This window comes from Plecotus auritus (assembly GCF_963455305.1).
Source record: "Plecotus auritus genome assembly, chromosome: 13".
Lineage (NCBI taxonomy): Eukaryota > Metazoa > Chordata > Mammalia > Chiroptera > Vespertilionidae > Plecotus > Plecotus auritus.
In genome coordinates, this window is record NC_137779.1 from 3838470 (window position 1) to 3854873 (window position 16404).

The 16404-nt window shown below is 55.3% G+C and overlaps 1 protein-coding gene across 1 annotated transcript in view; it reads right to left on the reverse strand.

The window, feature by feature from the left end:
• Positions 1-16404, reverse strand: part of TECTA (tectorin alpha) — a gene marked incomplete at its 5' end in the record, with an annotated part of 115844 nt that overhangs the window by 17809 nt on the left and 81631 nt on the right. Inside the window, 4 exons of the mRNA XM_080650190.1 lie at positions 437-547; positions 9214-9494; positions 10461-10747; positions 12825-13208. Of these exons, the coding sequence (XP_080506316.1) occupies positions 437-547; positions 9214-9494; positions 10461-10747; positions 12825-13208 (1063 nt within the window). The remainder of the gene's footprint in view (positions 1-436; positions 548-9213; positions 9495-10460; positions 10748-12824; positions 13209-16404) is intronic.

The following is a 16404-nucleotide window of genomic DNA, read 5'->3' on the forward strand; positions in this document are numbered from 1 at the left end:
GCCAGGAGCCCTCCCCCTCCAGGAGCCCTCCCCCTCCAGGGGCCCTCCCCCGCCAGGAGCTCGGCCCGCCCCGCCCGCTGCAGAGCCCTGCAGGCCTTGGTGATACAGATGAGGGAAAGGGTGGGCGCTGAGGAAGCACCAGCCTCCTTCCAAGTGGTCAGGCTGCTTCCCTGGCAGATGACAGGGTGTGAAAGCTTTGCTGTTGGGTTCTAACCCAGAGAGGGGGCGCTGCAGGCCTAGAGCTTTGCTGCTTGGTGGCAGGCCCCTCCCACTGGGCCCGTCGTGGGGGCCGGGGTGGCAGGTGTCACTGAGTGTTCCCGTGGGGGGGCAGGTGTCACTGAGTGTTCCCGTGGCGGGGCAGGTGTCACTGAGTGTTCCCCTGGGGTGGGGGGCAGGTGTCACTCACTGTTCCCGTGGGGGGGCAGGTGTCACTCACTGTTCCCGTAGGGGGGAGGCTCGATGCAGCCGCACAGCTCCCTGCCATTGTCCAGCTCGCAGGTCCGGTTGGGACAGTCGGCCCCCACGCAGGGGTCTTCCACCACTCCTGCTAAAAGGGAGAACAGGAATGCGCACACTTGACTTCCACACCAACACGCAGGCGCCCGTGTTCACTCGACGTGCACGTGCATGGAACTGTGATGGTCAGACAGCAGCCAGGGCTGAACACAGGGCAACCTTCCAGGAAAGAACGAGCGCAGCTAGCAACGGGGCCAGGCTCAGGCCCATCCTGGCTGTGTGGGCACTCCTGGCTGTGTGGGCCCTGGCTGTGTGGGCGGTCCTGGCTGTGTGGGCGGTCCTGGCTGTGTGGGCGGGCCTGGCTGTGTGGGCGGGCCTGGCTGTGTGGGCGGGTCCTGGCTGTGTGGACACTCCTGGCTGTGTGGGCACTCCTGGCTGTGTGGGCGGTCCTGGCTGTGTGGGCACTCCTGGCTGTGTGGGCGGGTCCTGGCTGTGTGGGCGGCCCTGGCTGTGTGGGCACTCCTGGCTGTGTGGGCGGTCCTGGCTGTGTGGGCGGGTCCTGGCTGTGTGGGCGGTCCTGGCTGTGTGGGCGGCCCTGGCTGTGTGGGCACTCCTGGCTGTGTGGGCACTCCTGGCTGTGTGGGCACTCCTGGCTGTGTGGGCGGTCCTGGCTGTGTGGGCGGTCCTGGCTGTGTGGGCGGGTCCTGGCTGTGTGGGCGGCCCTGGCTGTGTGGGCGGCCCTGGCTGTGTGGGCACTCCTGGCTGTGTGGGCACTCCTGGCTGTGTGGGCGGTCCTGGCTGTGTGGGCGGTCCTGGCTGTGTGGGCGGTCCTGGCTGTGTGGGCGGGTCCTGGCTGTGTGGGCGGCCCTGGCTGTGTGGGCACTCCTGGCTGTGTGGGCGGTCCTGGCTGTGTGGGCGGTCCTGGCTGTGTGGGCGGGTCCTGGCTGTGTGGGCACTCCTGGCTGTGTGGGCGGTCCTGGCTGTGTGGGCGGGTCCTGGCTGTGTGGGCGGGTCCTGGCTGTGTGGGCACTCCTGGCTGTGTGGGCACTCCTGGCTGTGTGGGCACTCCTGGCTGTGTGGGCACTCCTGGCTGTGTGGGCGGGCCCTGGCTGTGTGGGCGGGTCCTGGCTGTGTGGGCAGTGGCATGACCTCCACCCTCACACGTGCTCTGCGAGTTGCGCACCCCCCTCACCCCCCCCCCCCCCAGCCGCTTCACAGCTGCCTCTCACCCCGGTTCCCGCAGCAGCGCTGCGTGAGGAGGACAGCCCAGAGGTCTCTGCCGAGACACACCCCGAGCGCGGCCTGGCCAGGCTGCTGCCCGTCTCTGCACCCCAGCACCCAGCCACCTCCCAGCGGCACTCAGCAAGTCCTCATTCAGAAGACAGTTTTAGGGCCAGTGAGTCCCCTTAAACCAAGATTAACGGTCCACCTTCCCCAAAGCTTCTACTCAATTGTATAAAAATAGATAAACCAGAGCCTACACACAGCTCACAAGCATTGCTCACGGCACCATTTTGCCAAAGGGTGACGCGGCAAGTGAAACGTCACCGTCTTCACGTGAGGAACAACGCTTTGGGGGCGGGAGCCCACAGCCCACCTCCAAGATCGGCAGCGGCTGAGTTTGAAACCACTGACTGACCATTCTCTCCGAGACACTCGCGTCTTTGGCAAAGCATCTCTCTCCCTATCCGATGCAAGAATTCTTCCGTCCTTCCTGGCACGTGAGGGTGAGCGCCGAAGACACAGCAGCTCCATCCCTCCCGCGTCTGATAACGAAGGAAGGGGCGGAGCCGCCGAGGCTGCGGGTGAGGAGACCAGCTGCCAACCGAGGGGGGGCCTGGGCGTGCGGAGCCGGCCACCCGCTGCCTGGTGCCCCGAGAGGCCTGGAAGACAGCCGTCAGCATCACCTGAGGACGGTTATCGAAGGAGCACAGCCCGGAGCATAGCAGAGAGGAGTCGAGGCCACAGCCCACGGGAAGGAAACATCTCCCTGGCGATAGGAGGCCCAGCTGCCAGTGGCGCCTCAGCTACGCCCTATACGAGTGGGCTTTTGAGGTTAAAAACAAAAACTCATGTGTTGTTTTTTTTAATTCGATAATTTAAAAAGTTTAGCACAGTTAATGTTAAAGTTAATTAAAGTATTGCTTGTTAACACAACATATTAAAATTACCAAACAAAGCATTTCTGTTGATTTCCCAAAGAGACGGGTAATTCTGAGAGATTCTGAAATCACTGAATGCATGCTGGAATTAGCTGCTTTGTTTTAGGTTTGGAACAAACTGTGTTCTGACACTTGGTCAGGTTTAATCTTTCTGTCTTGATGCGTGTGCAGTGTCTTCGAGTGGCACTTTTCCTGGGGAGTGCGTGTCAGGCAACACCACGCCTCCTGCTACACGCGTGTCTCACCACATCATGGGATGGAGTAGCCACTTGTGTATAGGGTCACACATATATGCATATGACAAGTTTGTATATGTTTATACATATTCGCTCCATTTGATTAACATGGTAAGAAAATGAACAGATAGAATAATGGATATCTATAATAATAAAAGCGTAATATGCTAATTAGACTGGACAGCCAAACAACCTTCAGCATCACTTGAGGACAGTTATTGAAGGAGCACAGCCCAGAGCATAACAGAGAGGAGTCGAGCACTGAAGACATAGCTGCTCCATCCCCAATGGAGGGTGCGGAGTGTGCAAGCAGTTCATGTCTGTCATTCCGGACATCCTTCCAGATGAAGCCGCTACAGCAGGGGCCAAGGCAGAGGCCGTTGGGGTGATCAGGCAGGCGGCAAGTGGTTAGGGGTGATCAGGCAGGCAGGCAGAGTGGTTAGGGGCGATCAGGCAAGCAGGCGAGTGGTTAGGGGCAATCAGGCAGGCAGGCAGAGTGGTTAGGGGCGATCAGGCAGTCAGGCAGGTAGGTGAGCAGTTAGGAGCCAGTGGTTCCGGATTGCGAGAGGGATGTCTTGACTGCCGGTTTAGGCCCTATCCCTGAGGGTGGGATCGGGCCTAAACCAGCAGTCGGACATCCCCTGAGGGGTCCCGGATTGTGAGAAGGTGCAGGCCTGGCTGAGGGACCCCCCCCTCATGCATGAATTTCGTGCACCGGGCTTATCTATACTAATAAAAGGGTAATATGCTAATTAGAGCGGACGTCTTCTGGACGTCCATCTGGACATCCATCCGGACAAAGCCACAGCAGCTGCAAGGGCCTAGGGCCCGTGGCGGAGCAGCCACGCTGCCAAGGGAGCAGGAGCAGCAGCGGGTGGGTGTGAGGACTAAGACCTTTGCATCAACTGCTGCAACACAAAGGGCCACACCCACGAGACGGTGACGGTGGGCTGGGCTGGATGAGAAGGCCGATGAGGGCGGCAGCCAGGGGAGCCGCAGGCCAGGAGCCTCGGGGAGTGGCAGCGCCAGGCCATCCAGCGCTGCATCCAGTCCCTGAGGCGTGCCCGCCAGTGCAGTGACGCCAACTGCCCGCAGCCGTCCTGCCAGAAGATGAGGCGGGCTGTGCAGCACACCAAGGGCTGCCAGCACAAGACCAATGGAGGGGGCGGAGTGTGCAAGCAGTTCATGGCCCTTTGCTGCGACCATGCCAAACGCTGCCAAGAAAACACATGCCCCATTCCCTGCTGCCTCAGCATCAAGCAGGCGCTCCCCCAGCAGGAGACAGAGCAGCACGCGTAGCTCATGCACCAGCGGATGCCACCATCCACACCCGCACCCGCACCGTGCCTCAGCCGAGTCTGCCTTCCCCTCCTTCAGCACCACCCACACTGCATCCCAGCACACCCTGGACACCACAGCCCCCGACTCTGTCCCAGACCTCAACTGTGAGCATGTCACTAGCCGGCTTCTCCAGCGTGGCCAGAACTCTGCCCCCACCACAGTTTGCACTGGGAAGCCCACTAACCAGGTGCCCCCCCCCCCCCCCGCCCAGGCCCACCTGCAGCAGTGGAGGCGCCCAGCAGATTGCATGTGAGCGCAGCAGCAGCAGCATCTGTCCTGGGTGAGCACCGACAACGGCATGCCCCTGAGGCACAGTGACCCCCGAGAGCCAGATGGCCCCCATGGGCCTGAATGTGACCCAACCAGGTCAGTGGGCCTGTTATCCTGCCCCCTGAGCCCCGGCAGTGGCAGCCGGAGTCCATCCCGCAGCAACAGCCAATGTGAGGCATGCCCAGACCCGTGATGTCCATGCAGACCCAGGGTGCAGCCACCTCAGAGCATCTCTCCAGGTGCCCTGCAGGGCCTGCTGCGGACCCTGAAGTCTCCCAGCTCCCCCAGCAGCAGCACATGCTCAACACCCTCAAGTCAAACCCTTAGCTGATGGCAGCTCTCATCAAATAGCACACGGCCAAGTAAGTGGCCAGCCAGCCGGCCTTCAGCTCTAGCCCAGCCTGCTGAACCTGAACACCATGCAAGCCAGCGGGGCACGACCTGCTGTCCCTCCGCAGCAGCAAGCAATGGGAAGCCTGAACCCCCAGGGCCAGGCCGTGAACACCATGAACCCAGGGCGCAACCCCAGTGGGGAGAGTATGAACCACAGTACGGAGAGATGCCACGGAGCAACAGCAGCAGCAGCAACAACAGAAGGGCAGCGCTGGCACGGCTACAGGCCTGCAGGACACGCCCGGTTCCAGCAGCCTCCGGGACGCTGACGCTACCCGCAGCCATGCAGCAGCAGCGGATCCTGCAGCAGGTTGGGTCCCAGGCCAGCCAAACCCTGTTAGGCACATTCTGTCCCTTTCTCCAGCCCTCAGTTTCTCCCCTGCGCTCAGTACTTTCTATTGTCCCCGCTCGAGGCTCCTGCCCTCTCTGCTGTTTTCCTGTTATTTTCATTTCAGGTGTCACAAGAGAAGCTAAGCAGCCGAGAAAAGCAATGCTAGACCCAGCTTCCTGCAACCGCCTGCACCTACATCCGACCCACACGGAGACATAAATATCCCGCCCTCCCGACTCTTGCTTGCTGAAATGGATATACTGGTGTGTATTAAAAACAACATTTCTAAAACTCTCACAACACCTCTTGGCCTGTCTCCTGTGAGCACGGGCCTCACAAACCCATGAGCCCCAGCAGCACACGCTCTCAGAGGACCACAGGCCTCAGCTCTCTGGCCAGCAGATGGCCACATCCCTCAGGAGCCAGGTGAGATCTCTGGCCCCTGTCCAGTCTCCAGACCGCAGTCCCAGCCTCCACATTCCAGCCATCACCACGGATCCGCCCCAGCCTTCACCACACCACGTCTCCCCCCAGATTGGTTCTCCCCACCCAGGACTCCCAGTCACCATGGCCAGCTCCATAGATCAGGGACACTTTGGGAACCCCAAACATGCAACACTACCACAGCTAAATACCCCCACAGGAGTGCATTGGCCAGCGAGCTGTCCCTGGTTGGTGACATCACAGTAGACACCCTAGAAATGTTGCAGGAGTGGGAGCAGAGGCGGCGCTGCTGTGGGAGAGGCCTCGGCGCGGGCCCTTCGGCAGAGGCAGCGGGAGAGGGGGAGGGGGCTGCGCAGTTCTGGTCCCAGTGCTGCCCCTTCCGCAGAGGCAGCCGCAGAGGCAGCCGCAGAGGCAGCAGTGCGGGCTGATCCCGGCGCCACGCCTCCGCAGAGGCTGGACAGGGTGCAACCTGTTGTGCCTCAACCTCCCACAGCCCCTCCCTGCAGCTGGCCTGGCCCCAGATCGCCCCCCCCACCCACCAGTGGGTGAGGAGCGGGGCCAGTGCTGAGAAGCGAGGGCCGAGGGCCGGCAGCCACGGTGGCTGGCAGTGGCAGCAGCAGCGGGGTGATGGGGGCGGCACCTTCCCATGATCTCCCAGCCGCCTCCTGCAGAGGGAGGCCAGACTGTGGCTTAGGCCCGCTCCTTGGACATCCTCTGAGGGCTCCCAGATTGTGAGAGGGGGCAGGCCGGGCTGAGGTACCCCCCGCCCCAGTGCATGAAATTTCGTGCACTGGGCCTCTAGTATCAAATAATGTTCTTACCACAGAAAAATACAAGAATCCATAGATCTTTATCACTAATTATATATATACTAGAGGCCCAGTGCACGAAATTTGTGCACGGGGGGGGGGGGTTCTCCTTAGCCCAGCCAGCACCATCTCCAATCTGGGACCCCTCGGGGGATGTCCGACTGCCGGTTTCGGGCCTAAACCGGCAGTCGGACATCTCTCTCACAATCCAGAACCACTGGCGCCTAACTGCTCACCTGCCTGCCTGCCTGATTGCCCCTAACTTCCCCCCTGCTGGCCTGGTCACCCCCAACTGCCCCCCTGCCGGCCTAGTTGCCCCCAACTGTCCTCCCCCCACTGGCCTGGTTGCACCTAACTAACCCTCCCCCCGCTCCGGTCTGGTAACCCCTTACTGGCCCCCCTGCTGGCCTGGTCGCCCCACACAGCCTACTGCTCAGTCATTTGGTCGCTCCTCACTAACCCCCCTGCCGGCCTGGTCGCCCCAACTGCCCCCCCCCCGCCGGCCTGGTCACCCCTTACTGCCCCCCCTGCTGGCCTGGTCACCCCTTACTGCCCCCCCTGCTGGCCTGGTTGTCCCTCACTAACCCCCCTGCTGGCCTGGTTGCCCCACGCAGCCTGCTGCTCAGTCATTTGGTCGTCCCTCACTAACCCCCCTGCTGGCCTGGTTGTCCCTCACTAACCCCCCTGCCGGCCTGGTTGTCCCACGCAGCCTGCTGTTCAGTCGTTTGGTCACTCCTCACTAACCCCCCTGCCAGCCTGGTCACCCCAACTGCCCCCCCCCACGCCGGCCTGGTCGCCCCTCACTAACCCCCCTGCCGGCCTGGTTGCCTCCAACTGTCCCCCATGTGGGCCTGGCCACCCCACGCAGACTGCTGTTCAGTCATTTGGTCGCCCCTCACTAAGCCCCCTGCCAGCCTGACTGCCCCATGCAGCCTGCTGCTCAGTTGTTTGGTCGTCCCTCACTAACCCCCCTGCCGGCCTGGTTGCCCCATGCAGCCTGTTCGATTGTCTGTTCAGTTGCAATGGTCACTTACGCTTTTATTATTATAGACGAGTGGCCCGGTGCATGGACTCGTGCACATTGAAAGAAAATTAATTAGAAGAAGTATTTTACTATCACTGTTTGCCCTTTCTCTATAATAGAAGTGTCAACCAGATTCACGATCAGTAACGACAGATCGAAACACACATGTGCGATTGGCACCAGCGAGAGTTTTATATGTATGGTGCATGCGTGAGTCAACTTAGCCTTTTATTTATATAGAATAAACTTGCTTAGACTTGCTTTCTGACTTAGCTAAACTTTTTCCAGCCCAGTGAAACACCCCAACTTCTCTTTCAGGTAATTGTCAGCAACACATCAGTAAATATCAACATGAAGCAGATTATTATTGTAGGTCACACAGGGAGAACAAAGGGTAAAATATTTAACTGCAGCAGTGTTTGACTACATTCTGTGAAGTGAGAAAACCTGAAGTCATTTTCAAGGTCCACCATTTCTTACTTCTTTTCAGTCAGGTCAAATTTCTAAACTTTCTAAATCTCCATTTTCCAGCTAATGAAAAGAAAATAGGATTCCACCAAGTCTCCCGTCTCCCTACTCTAGGACTTCTGTGAGGATCAATGATCTGAGGCACGGGAAACGCTTCACAGACATTTGGTTACAGTGTAAAATGTTTCCACCTGGCTATAAAGCAAGTTGTGTTCCTGGGCTGAAGAAACTTCAAGGAGGCTAGTCGCTAGGGAGAGGAAGCCAGGCGTTGCTACGTGACGTCATTACCTGGCACCCACAGCCACTGTTTCCGGGCTGGGCTGTGGGCCACATTTTGTGCCATGGCAGCATCAGCTGTGATTTGGTGGGCTGATGCTCCGGGGTGGTGGTGGGGCCTGTGTCCCACTTGGGGAAGCCGAGGGTTGTTTTGTCGGCATCAGGTCCACAGTGCCTGCCGTTTCTCTGTAAATGGCCAGTGTGTGTCACGGCTGCTCCTGCATTGAGCGTCTGCCCCCTGGTGATCAGTGCACGTCACAGTGACCAGTCAGATGGGCGGAGGGACACTTAACATATTAGCCTTTTGTTATATAAAGTTATTTTATCGTATATAATAAAAGGCTAATATGCAAATTGACTGAATGGTGGAATGACCTTTCACTGTAACACGCGCTGACCACCAGGGGGCAGATGCTCAACGCAGAAGCCAGCCTCATGGCTGGCGAGCGCAGCAGTGGCGGTGGGAGCCTCTCTTGCCTCCGCAGCAGCACTAAGGACCCCTTGGGGGATGTCCAACTGCCAGCTTGGGCCCACTCCTGTCCCAGACTACGAGAGGGCAGAGGCCGGGCTGAGAGACCCCCTCTAGTGTATATATAAAATCCCTTTATAATTCTAACCACAGCTTCCTTTCCATCCAGTGACACGGCCAGCTCCATCCTAACTCAGCTTGCCACTTGCCACGCACACTGCCTCTGATTCAGGCTCTGGCCGTGTTAAAGGAGCGGCATGGAGCCGAGTTTGGGGCCTGGATCAATCGGGTGCCATGTGTACTCTGTCCCTCCACTTCACAAGTCACTACACAGGTGCTCGTCCCACCCAGAGCCTCATCTCAACTCCCCCCGCAACCCCGGAGGTGCTCCGGACCTCACACCTGGGCAGGAGCTGGCTGCAGCCACCTTTCCAACCCGGGATGCGGGTCTGAGACCAGCCAGCCAAAGGGGCAGAGCCATGCCACCAGCAACGCGGTTCTCCCTTAACTTAGAAAACAAAACAGTTCTCTTACAGCAATTCTCCTTCTCGATCCACTCGGTGCTGAGGATCCCCAAGGAGCGGCAGGCCTCCCCGTAGGCGGCCAGCGAGCCGCACAGCTGCAGCTTCCGGTGGTTGTAGCAGCCGTCCAGGTAGCAGGACTCGTAGAAGGGCAGCGGGTCAAGCAGCCCGTAGCAGGGCTGGAAGAAGCCCTTCATGTCCGTGAGCTTCAGGCAGTAGCCGTCGCCCTGCAGCCTCTGGATGTGCACGTTGTCGCAGGCGGCTGCGTACTGCGAGAACTGCAGCTCGTTGCAGCTGCGGGTGAGGGGGCGGGTCAGAGAGGGAAGCAAAGCAGCCCCTGGGCTCCGGGGGGGCGGGGGGGGAAGACCTGTCTACTGCCTCCTCTGCGGACCCAGAAGCCAACACACCACACCGATCCCAACACCAACCGGCTTGCGACCTCAGGAAGCTCAGGTCATCTCGAAGTTATGTCGCCGGGATAAGTGAGCATAAAATTAAACTGAATTGGTAGCCAAGTACCAGACAAAGGTAGAGCCTGACATATTAGCCTTTGATGTAACTGGCTGGTAGAACTGACACAATAACCGCAAGCAAGTAGTGATCTAACAAATAGCAATCGTAATAATAACTACTATACCCGAGAGGCTCACACGGGGTTTGAAGCTTTCTGTCCACATCTGGGCATTAGCGGATGTCTGGCGTGTTAAAGCCACTGTGCAGTGCCAGCTAGGAGAAGTCTGTCTACAGAGCCAGACTAGCACCCCAGGGGGCCCTAAGTTAACCCCCACGGAAATAACGTGTAGAGCTCACTCGAAGTTGGAGTTAGGGCCTTGGTGACTTCTGTGTTTAAAGAGGATTTTTTGACTCCTACCAACGTCACCAGCCAGCCGCACCCAAGCCCTCCCGTAAGAGTCAGAAGCACACGACTGGACCAGCACTGGGGAGCAAGCTGTGCCCCCTTTCCCTGAGTTAACTCTGAACCCCACCCCCGCCGAGTGCTTGGGTGCCAGCCGGCCACTGGCGAAGGCTTCTAGGTGTAAGCCTGGGCAGACTCGGTGAAAATTCAGCGACACCACCTAACCCAGGTCCTCCCTCTGCCACACAAGACACTACCAAGGCCTCTGATGTGTCTCTTTGTGTCATGAACACTCCGGAGACTTCGGCTCGCTCTATGCAGGAGGAGAAAGTGATGCTACGGAAAGAGCGTTTTCCACGGCCGCCCATGGAAGGGGGTGGGCCGAGCCGTGGCTGGCCTCTCACCTCTTCTGCATGCCGTTGGTTTTCCAGCTCTGGGCCAGCACCACACTGCTCACCACCGGCTTCCCCCGCAGGGTCACGTAGTCATCCGTTAAGTCCCCATTGAAGTTGCCACAGAGGCCACACACTTTGTTCTGCAGCCTCTCGCTGATGCTGATTTTTATGACGTTGAAGCCATTGTAGTGTATCTGGATGTCGGGGCTGGTGTCAATCACCAGGAACCCCTCGCTGCTGTAGATTTTGGTTGCCAGCCCAGTTATAAACGGGACATTCACTTGTGTGCCGTTCACCTGTGGAAGACAATAAAAGCAAACGATCCTTAGGGCAGAGGTTTGCAAGCGCTGACTGGAACGGGCCAGAGTTAATATTTTATGGTCTCTATTGCTACTCAACTAACCTCATGGCAGGAAAGCAGCCCATAGACAAGATGTCACCGAGGCTGTGTTCCAATAAAGTTTTACTTACAAACATAGGCAGCAAGTAAATTTGGCTAAATCCTGTACTTTGCTGCCCCCTGCTCCAGAGCTCAAGGACACTCACTCATCTTACTGGCCACAGTTCCCCACAAAGAAGCAAAATATGAAAGCAGAGGCAAGAAAACGTTAGAAAACTGTGACCCACAGCCAAGGCGTGGCTTTCCCAAGCACAAACAGTGACCGGAAATGAAGGCCAGTCCCGCCCGAGGAGGCTGGCGTGGCCAGCATGGCCTGCAGGGTTGCAGCTCTCTTTACTGTCCTCTCGCGTACAGAGTTGACAGGTGTCCAGCCGAGACAGCCGGCAGCATAGCATTTCCTGCACTCATCATTTTCCTGCTTTTAACAACGTCTTTTCTTAGCCCGTAGATAGAACATAACATGCTTTTCTTATACTTACAAAACAAATGGTATTTTTTTCACCTGCAGGTTATTAGTAAATTTTATTTCTGAAAAAATCAGAAGCCTTTAAAAAGATGATTACTTTCTATTTTGGCAGCGTGGGGTATTTTATTCGGCAACAATGTCAGTTTTGCTGTGTTGGGTGGCTACGTCACCTCTGGCTCCTGGATTCTGGACGAGTATCATTGTGTCTACGTGGGCCAATGTGCAAAAGGAGCTGGGATGTCAAAAAACAGCAGCAGCTTTCCCTGAGGTGAAAAGCCAGCAGTAGAATGGAAACGCCTCCTTTAAGCTTACAAAACGCTGCCAGGCTTTTGCCTCACTCTGGAGACTAAGCTACGTGATGATGGTTCACATAAAGACCCACTCCCTTACCCAAGCCAGTGCTGGAACGCAGATACACACAGCACTGTGCAATTCCAAAAAATGCTTGTGTGTGTCCTGGTCCCTCTCTGCCCTCCCTGGCTGTAACCGGAGCATCGGGGTCTGACTCCATCCTCAGGTCTACCTGTGGCGAGCAGCCGGTTGACCTGAGGCTGGGAGTCCCTGTCAATAGCTCACCAGAGCAGGTTACCTTCTTAAAGGGAAGGGGTGGGAGGACTCCAGGTAGAGAGGCACGTTCGCCGTGGGTGGGCTGAGGCTCATGCATGTATTTATTCATTTTCCTACATGTCTCAGACGCACAGGAGCCAGGCAGCTGCCCCGGGAAGCCAGTGGTGGGGACAGCACCCCCGCCCGCCGTTTGCCTCCCGCTGGCATGTACTCCTGGGCCCTGTCCTAGTGCGGGACGCGCCCTCCTTCAGGGCGTTGTTTAGGTACCTGTGTTTTTAGGCCAATGCTCGCCTTCTCTCAGCTTCTGGGAAAGATGGCAGAGATGGAAGAGCGTGTCTGCGTGTAGGTGGGCAGAGCCAGAATAATTGCAAACGCTCAAATGAGATGCTCAATGGGAATTAATCCGGAGAGAGCAGAGGCCTCTGCATGTTACCACCTGAAGCTCCATCGGCACCGGCATCATTACACCCCAGATCCTGCGTGAGCCCCGCCAGCCTCAGACTGTCAGCAAAGGGACAAAGGGGCCCGCTCCTACACTCATGGAGCCTTTATACTGCACTCTTTAAAATCTGGGACCTGCCCTGGCCGGTTTGGCTCAGCGGATAGAGCGCAGGCCTGCGGCTGAAGGGCCTCAGGTTCGGGTCTGGTCAAGAGCACAGGCCCAGGTTGCAGGATCGATCCCCAGTGGAGGTCGTGCAGGAGGCAGCCCGTCAATGATTCTCTCTCATCACGGATGTTTCTCTCTCCCTCCGTCTCCCTTCCTCTCTGAAGTCAATAAAAATACAGTTAAAAAATAAAACGCAAATAAAAGGGGATGATCTGTGCGTGGTGCCTATGAGCGGCAGCCTGTGACCCTCACACCTGGTCATCAGGGAAAGCACGCTGCGCGGGCCCTGGCCAGGCCGCCCGCACGTTTCCGAGAACCAGGTGGGTGGGTCACCTTGACGGTGTTGCGGTCGCTGATGAGAATCTGCTCCTCGTTGATGTAGAAGTAGACGGGCGAGATGATGGTGAGGTTGGGGGACGACCACTTGTCGAAGTTGATGATGAGCTGGAAGGAGATGTCAGGCAGCTTCTGGCAGATGGTGGAGAGCACGAAGGCGCAGTTGGCGGGGAAGCGCAGGAAGGCTCCGTCGAAGGTGCGGAAGACGCCGCCGCCCGCCGCCAGGCAGTAGGAGGTCCTGGTGCTGAAGCAGCCGCGCACCCCGTTGCGCAGCGCGCACTCCTCGTCTGACTTGCACTGGCGCGGGTCGCACTGGATCAGGTTGCGCCTGAAGCAGCGGCAGCGCCGGGTGCAGTCGCTGTTCCAGAACAGCTGCTTGGGCTGCAAGAGAGGCGTCTGCGTGACCTCGGGGTGCGGGCGGGGTGGGGGGCCCCAGAAGCCGTCTTTAGCGGGCGGGGCTACCTTTCTTTAATGGAACTGATATTGGAGCAGTCAGAAGGCTGCTTTCATTCAAATGTTACATCAGTTCCATGCAACTCAGATGCCAAGCAATATGCAATGTAGTCTTCACTGGTTTCAATCAAGAATTTATATGCATGGCCCATGGACACAAACAATGGGGCAGTGAGGGCCTGGGGCGGGGCCGGGCCGGGCAGGAGAGGGTCAATGGGGAGGAAAAAGGGACATATGTAATACTTTCAAAATGAAGGATTATTTTAAAAAATATTATTCTAACAAGTACCCATTCCACTTCAAGGATGACATTTACAGTCACTCAAGAATAATAAACCGGCCCTTCAAATCCTAAATAGATGAAAAGAAAGTGATAGCCAACCCTTATAACGAACCATTTTAACATTTCACGACACCCAACACTCCCAGCTTTTTTCTTGTATCGAGGCCACTTCTATTTATTTCCATTGCAAGTACCTCCATTTCTACGCGTGTCATGAGCGAGAGATCTAAAAACAGTGTTGTACCGTGAAAGGAAAGCTTTGGGATCAGGCCAACTGGATTTCACTACAGCCTTGGCATGATGTATGTGCCACCTTGGGCAGCACGACTCACCTCCCAGGCTGTCAGTTTGCTATCTCTAAATTAAAGATAATCATGTCTCGCAGGGCACTCCTGACTCTGGTCCAGATGAAAGAATAAGTAAATGCTGTGCTTGATGGGGAAAATAAGACATTTTTTTTTGGGGGGGGGGGGCTAGCAATCTGAATTTGTGCCAGTAACCTAATGTACATTCTTGATAGCCTATAATTAAGTCACTGCCCCTTTCCCAGAATCTGGTCTTGCGAGACCTGAGGCCATAAACTGAACAATACACAACCCCTGGAGGGGGTTATCAGTGCTGACGCCAGGCCAGGCCCATAGGTGTGCTCTCAAGACCCCCATCCCAACACCTGGGGCTTTTTGCAAAGCCCACGAAAGGTCCAGAAGTCCCGTTCCATATTTGGGGGACAAAGACACAAAGGGGTATAAAGAAGAGCTTCCACCATATTGCTTTGCTCAGACTTTGAGAGGCGACTCCTCTGAGACGGCCGGCGTAATAAAGCTGTGTAACTCCGTTTCTCTAAGTGTCACTTGGGTTTCTTAGGTCTTCTACAACATGCTCACCATTTCTCATCAAAATTATATCTAAATTATAGAACATCCATCTTTGAGAACCATTGTAGACTAGTGGAACAGGACCCTATAACTAAAAATATAAAAAGAGCCATGTTGAGATTGGTAGGGATGTGAAATGGACTGGTTCTACACTGTGTGGTGGATAAGAATCAGCAGGAATATGTTAGCTATGGAAGTCCCCCCTGAGGAGTGAGGGGTACCAGCCCCCACTGGGTTCTTCAGCCCAGAGTACCAGTGCCAGGAAGAATAGTCCCCACAATGTCTTTCTGTGAAAATCAGCTAAGACTCCATCTGGGTGGGATCCCAGGCTTTCCTCTTAAAGGGCCCAAGCAGAGCACAGACTCACTTGCTTAAAAAAACTCACACTAAGCTCTAGTGAAGGGGCAATAGCTCAAAAAGTATGTGGGAAACATGGGGAAGAACTGAACCACCCTGCTTCAGAGCAAGGGCTAGAGGGTCAACTCTCTCTGGGACTAAAGTGCCTGCAGGTGCCATTTTTCCTTTGTTGAGCCCTTCCCCCAAATAGGTGGCAGGTATAGGCAGGCACCAAATCTGAGTCTCAATTAACCTGGCTAACACTGCTAGCTCACCACACCATGGTAATTCCATGAGACCCCACCGGATGGCAAGGAGGCCCCAGAACCAACATACCCAGTGGCCAATGTCAGACACATTAGAGCAGCACCCAAATAGCTCAACAAATGATACACTCAAAGTGTGGACTTAATAGGAACCAGAACCCGACTAAGGTGAATCCCACACAACAGCTTGTCACAGCCAGTCCTCACAGCAAGTCAGCCATAGTGTCATTCCCACCCAATGACAGACCAACAGCAATCAAGGGTCACCTACAACAGGAGGGTACATTCAAGCCACACAAGGACACCATGGGACACCCAGCTTGGGTGACCAGGGACTTGCACCATTGGGCCACACAAAAACCCTACTACATAAAAATGCTCTGCCCAAACTGAGAGATGAAGCAGATCTACCTGATATGTAGAAACACAGGGAGGTAGCCAAAATAATGAGACAAAGAAAATGTCCCAAATGAAAGAACAGGACAAAACTCGCAACCTACCAGGTACAGAATTCAAAACAATGGTTATAAGGATGCTCAATGAACCTAAGAAAAGAATAAATGAAGTTAGTGAAACTTATACTAGAAACCATAGGAAAAAGCCTGTCAGAAATGAAGAATACATTAGATGGAATCAACAGCAGATTAAATGAAGTGGAGGGTCAGATCAGTGATCTGGAAGACAAGCAAACAGAAAACACGCAGTAGAACAGCTATTTGAAAAAAAGAATTTTTAAAAAGTGAGGACAGTTTAAGGGACCTCTAGGACAACATTTGAATCATAGCGGGTACCATAAAAGTCCAGGAATTGCGGAGTTCAAAACAAGATGAACCCAAAGGGCCCACACCAAGAAGCATATAGTTAAAATGCCAAAGGTTAAAGACAAAGAGAGAATCTCTTAAAAGCAGCAAGAACAAAAGCAGTTAGTTACTTACAAGAGCGTTCCCATAAGACTGTCTGCTGATTTCTCAACAAAAACGTTGCAGGCCATACGGGATTGGTACAAAATAGTCAATGTGATGAAGCAGGACCTACAACCAAGATTATTCTACCCAGCAAGGCTATGGCTTACAATTGATAAAGAGATAAAGAGCTTCTCAGCCCAGAAAAAGCTAAAGGAGTTCATCACCACCAAACCAGTATTACAATAAATGTTAAAGGGACTTCTCAAAGAAGAAGAAAAGATAAAAAATATGAATAAGAAAATAATATAAAGAAAAAACTCTCACTTACAATGGTAAACGCATAATAAAAAACAGTGAATCAACCAATTATAAAGCTAGTACAGAAGATAAAAGGCAAAACTAAGAAAATCATGTGTATTTACAACAGTAACTTTAAAGATACACACAAAAAAGAAGTAA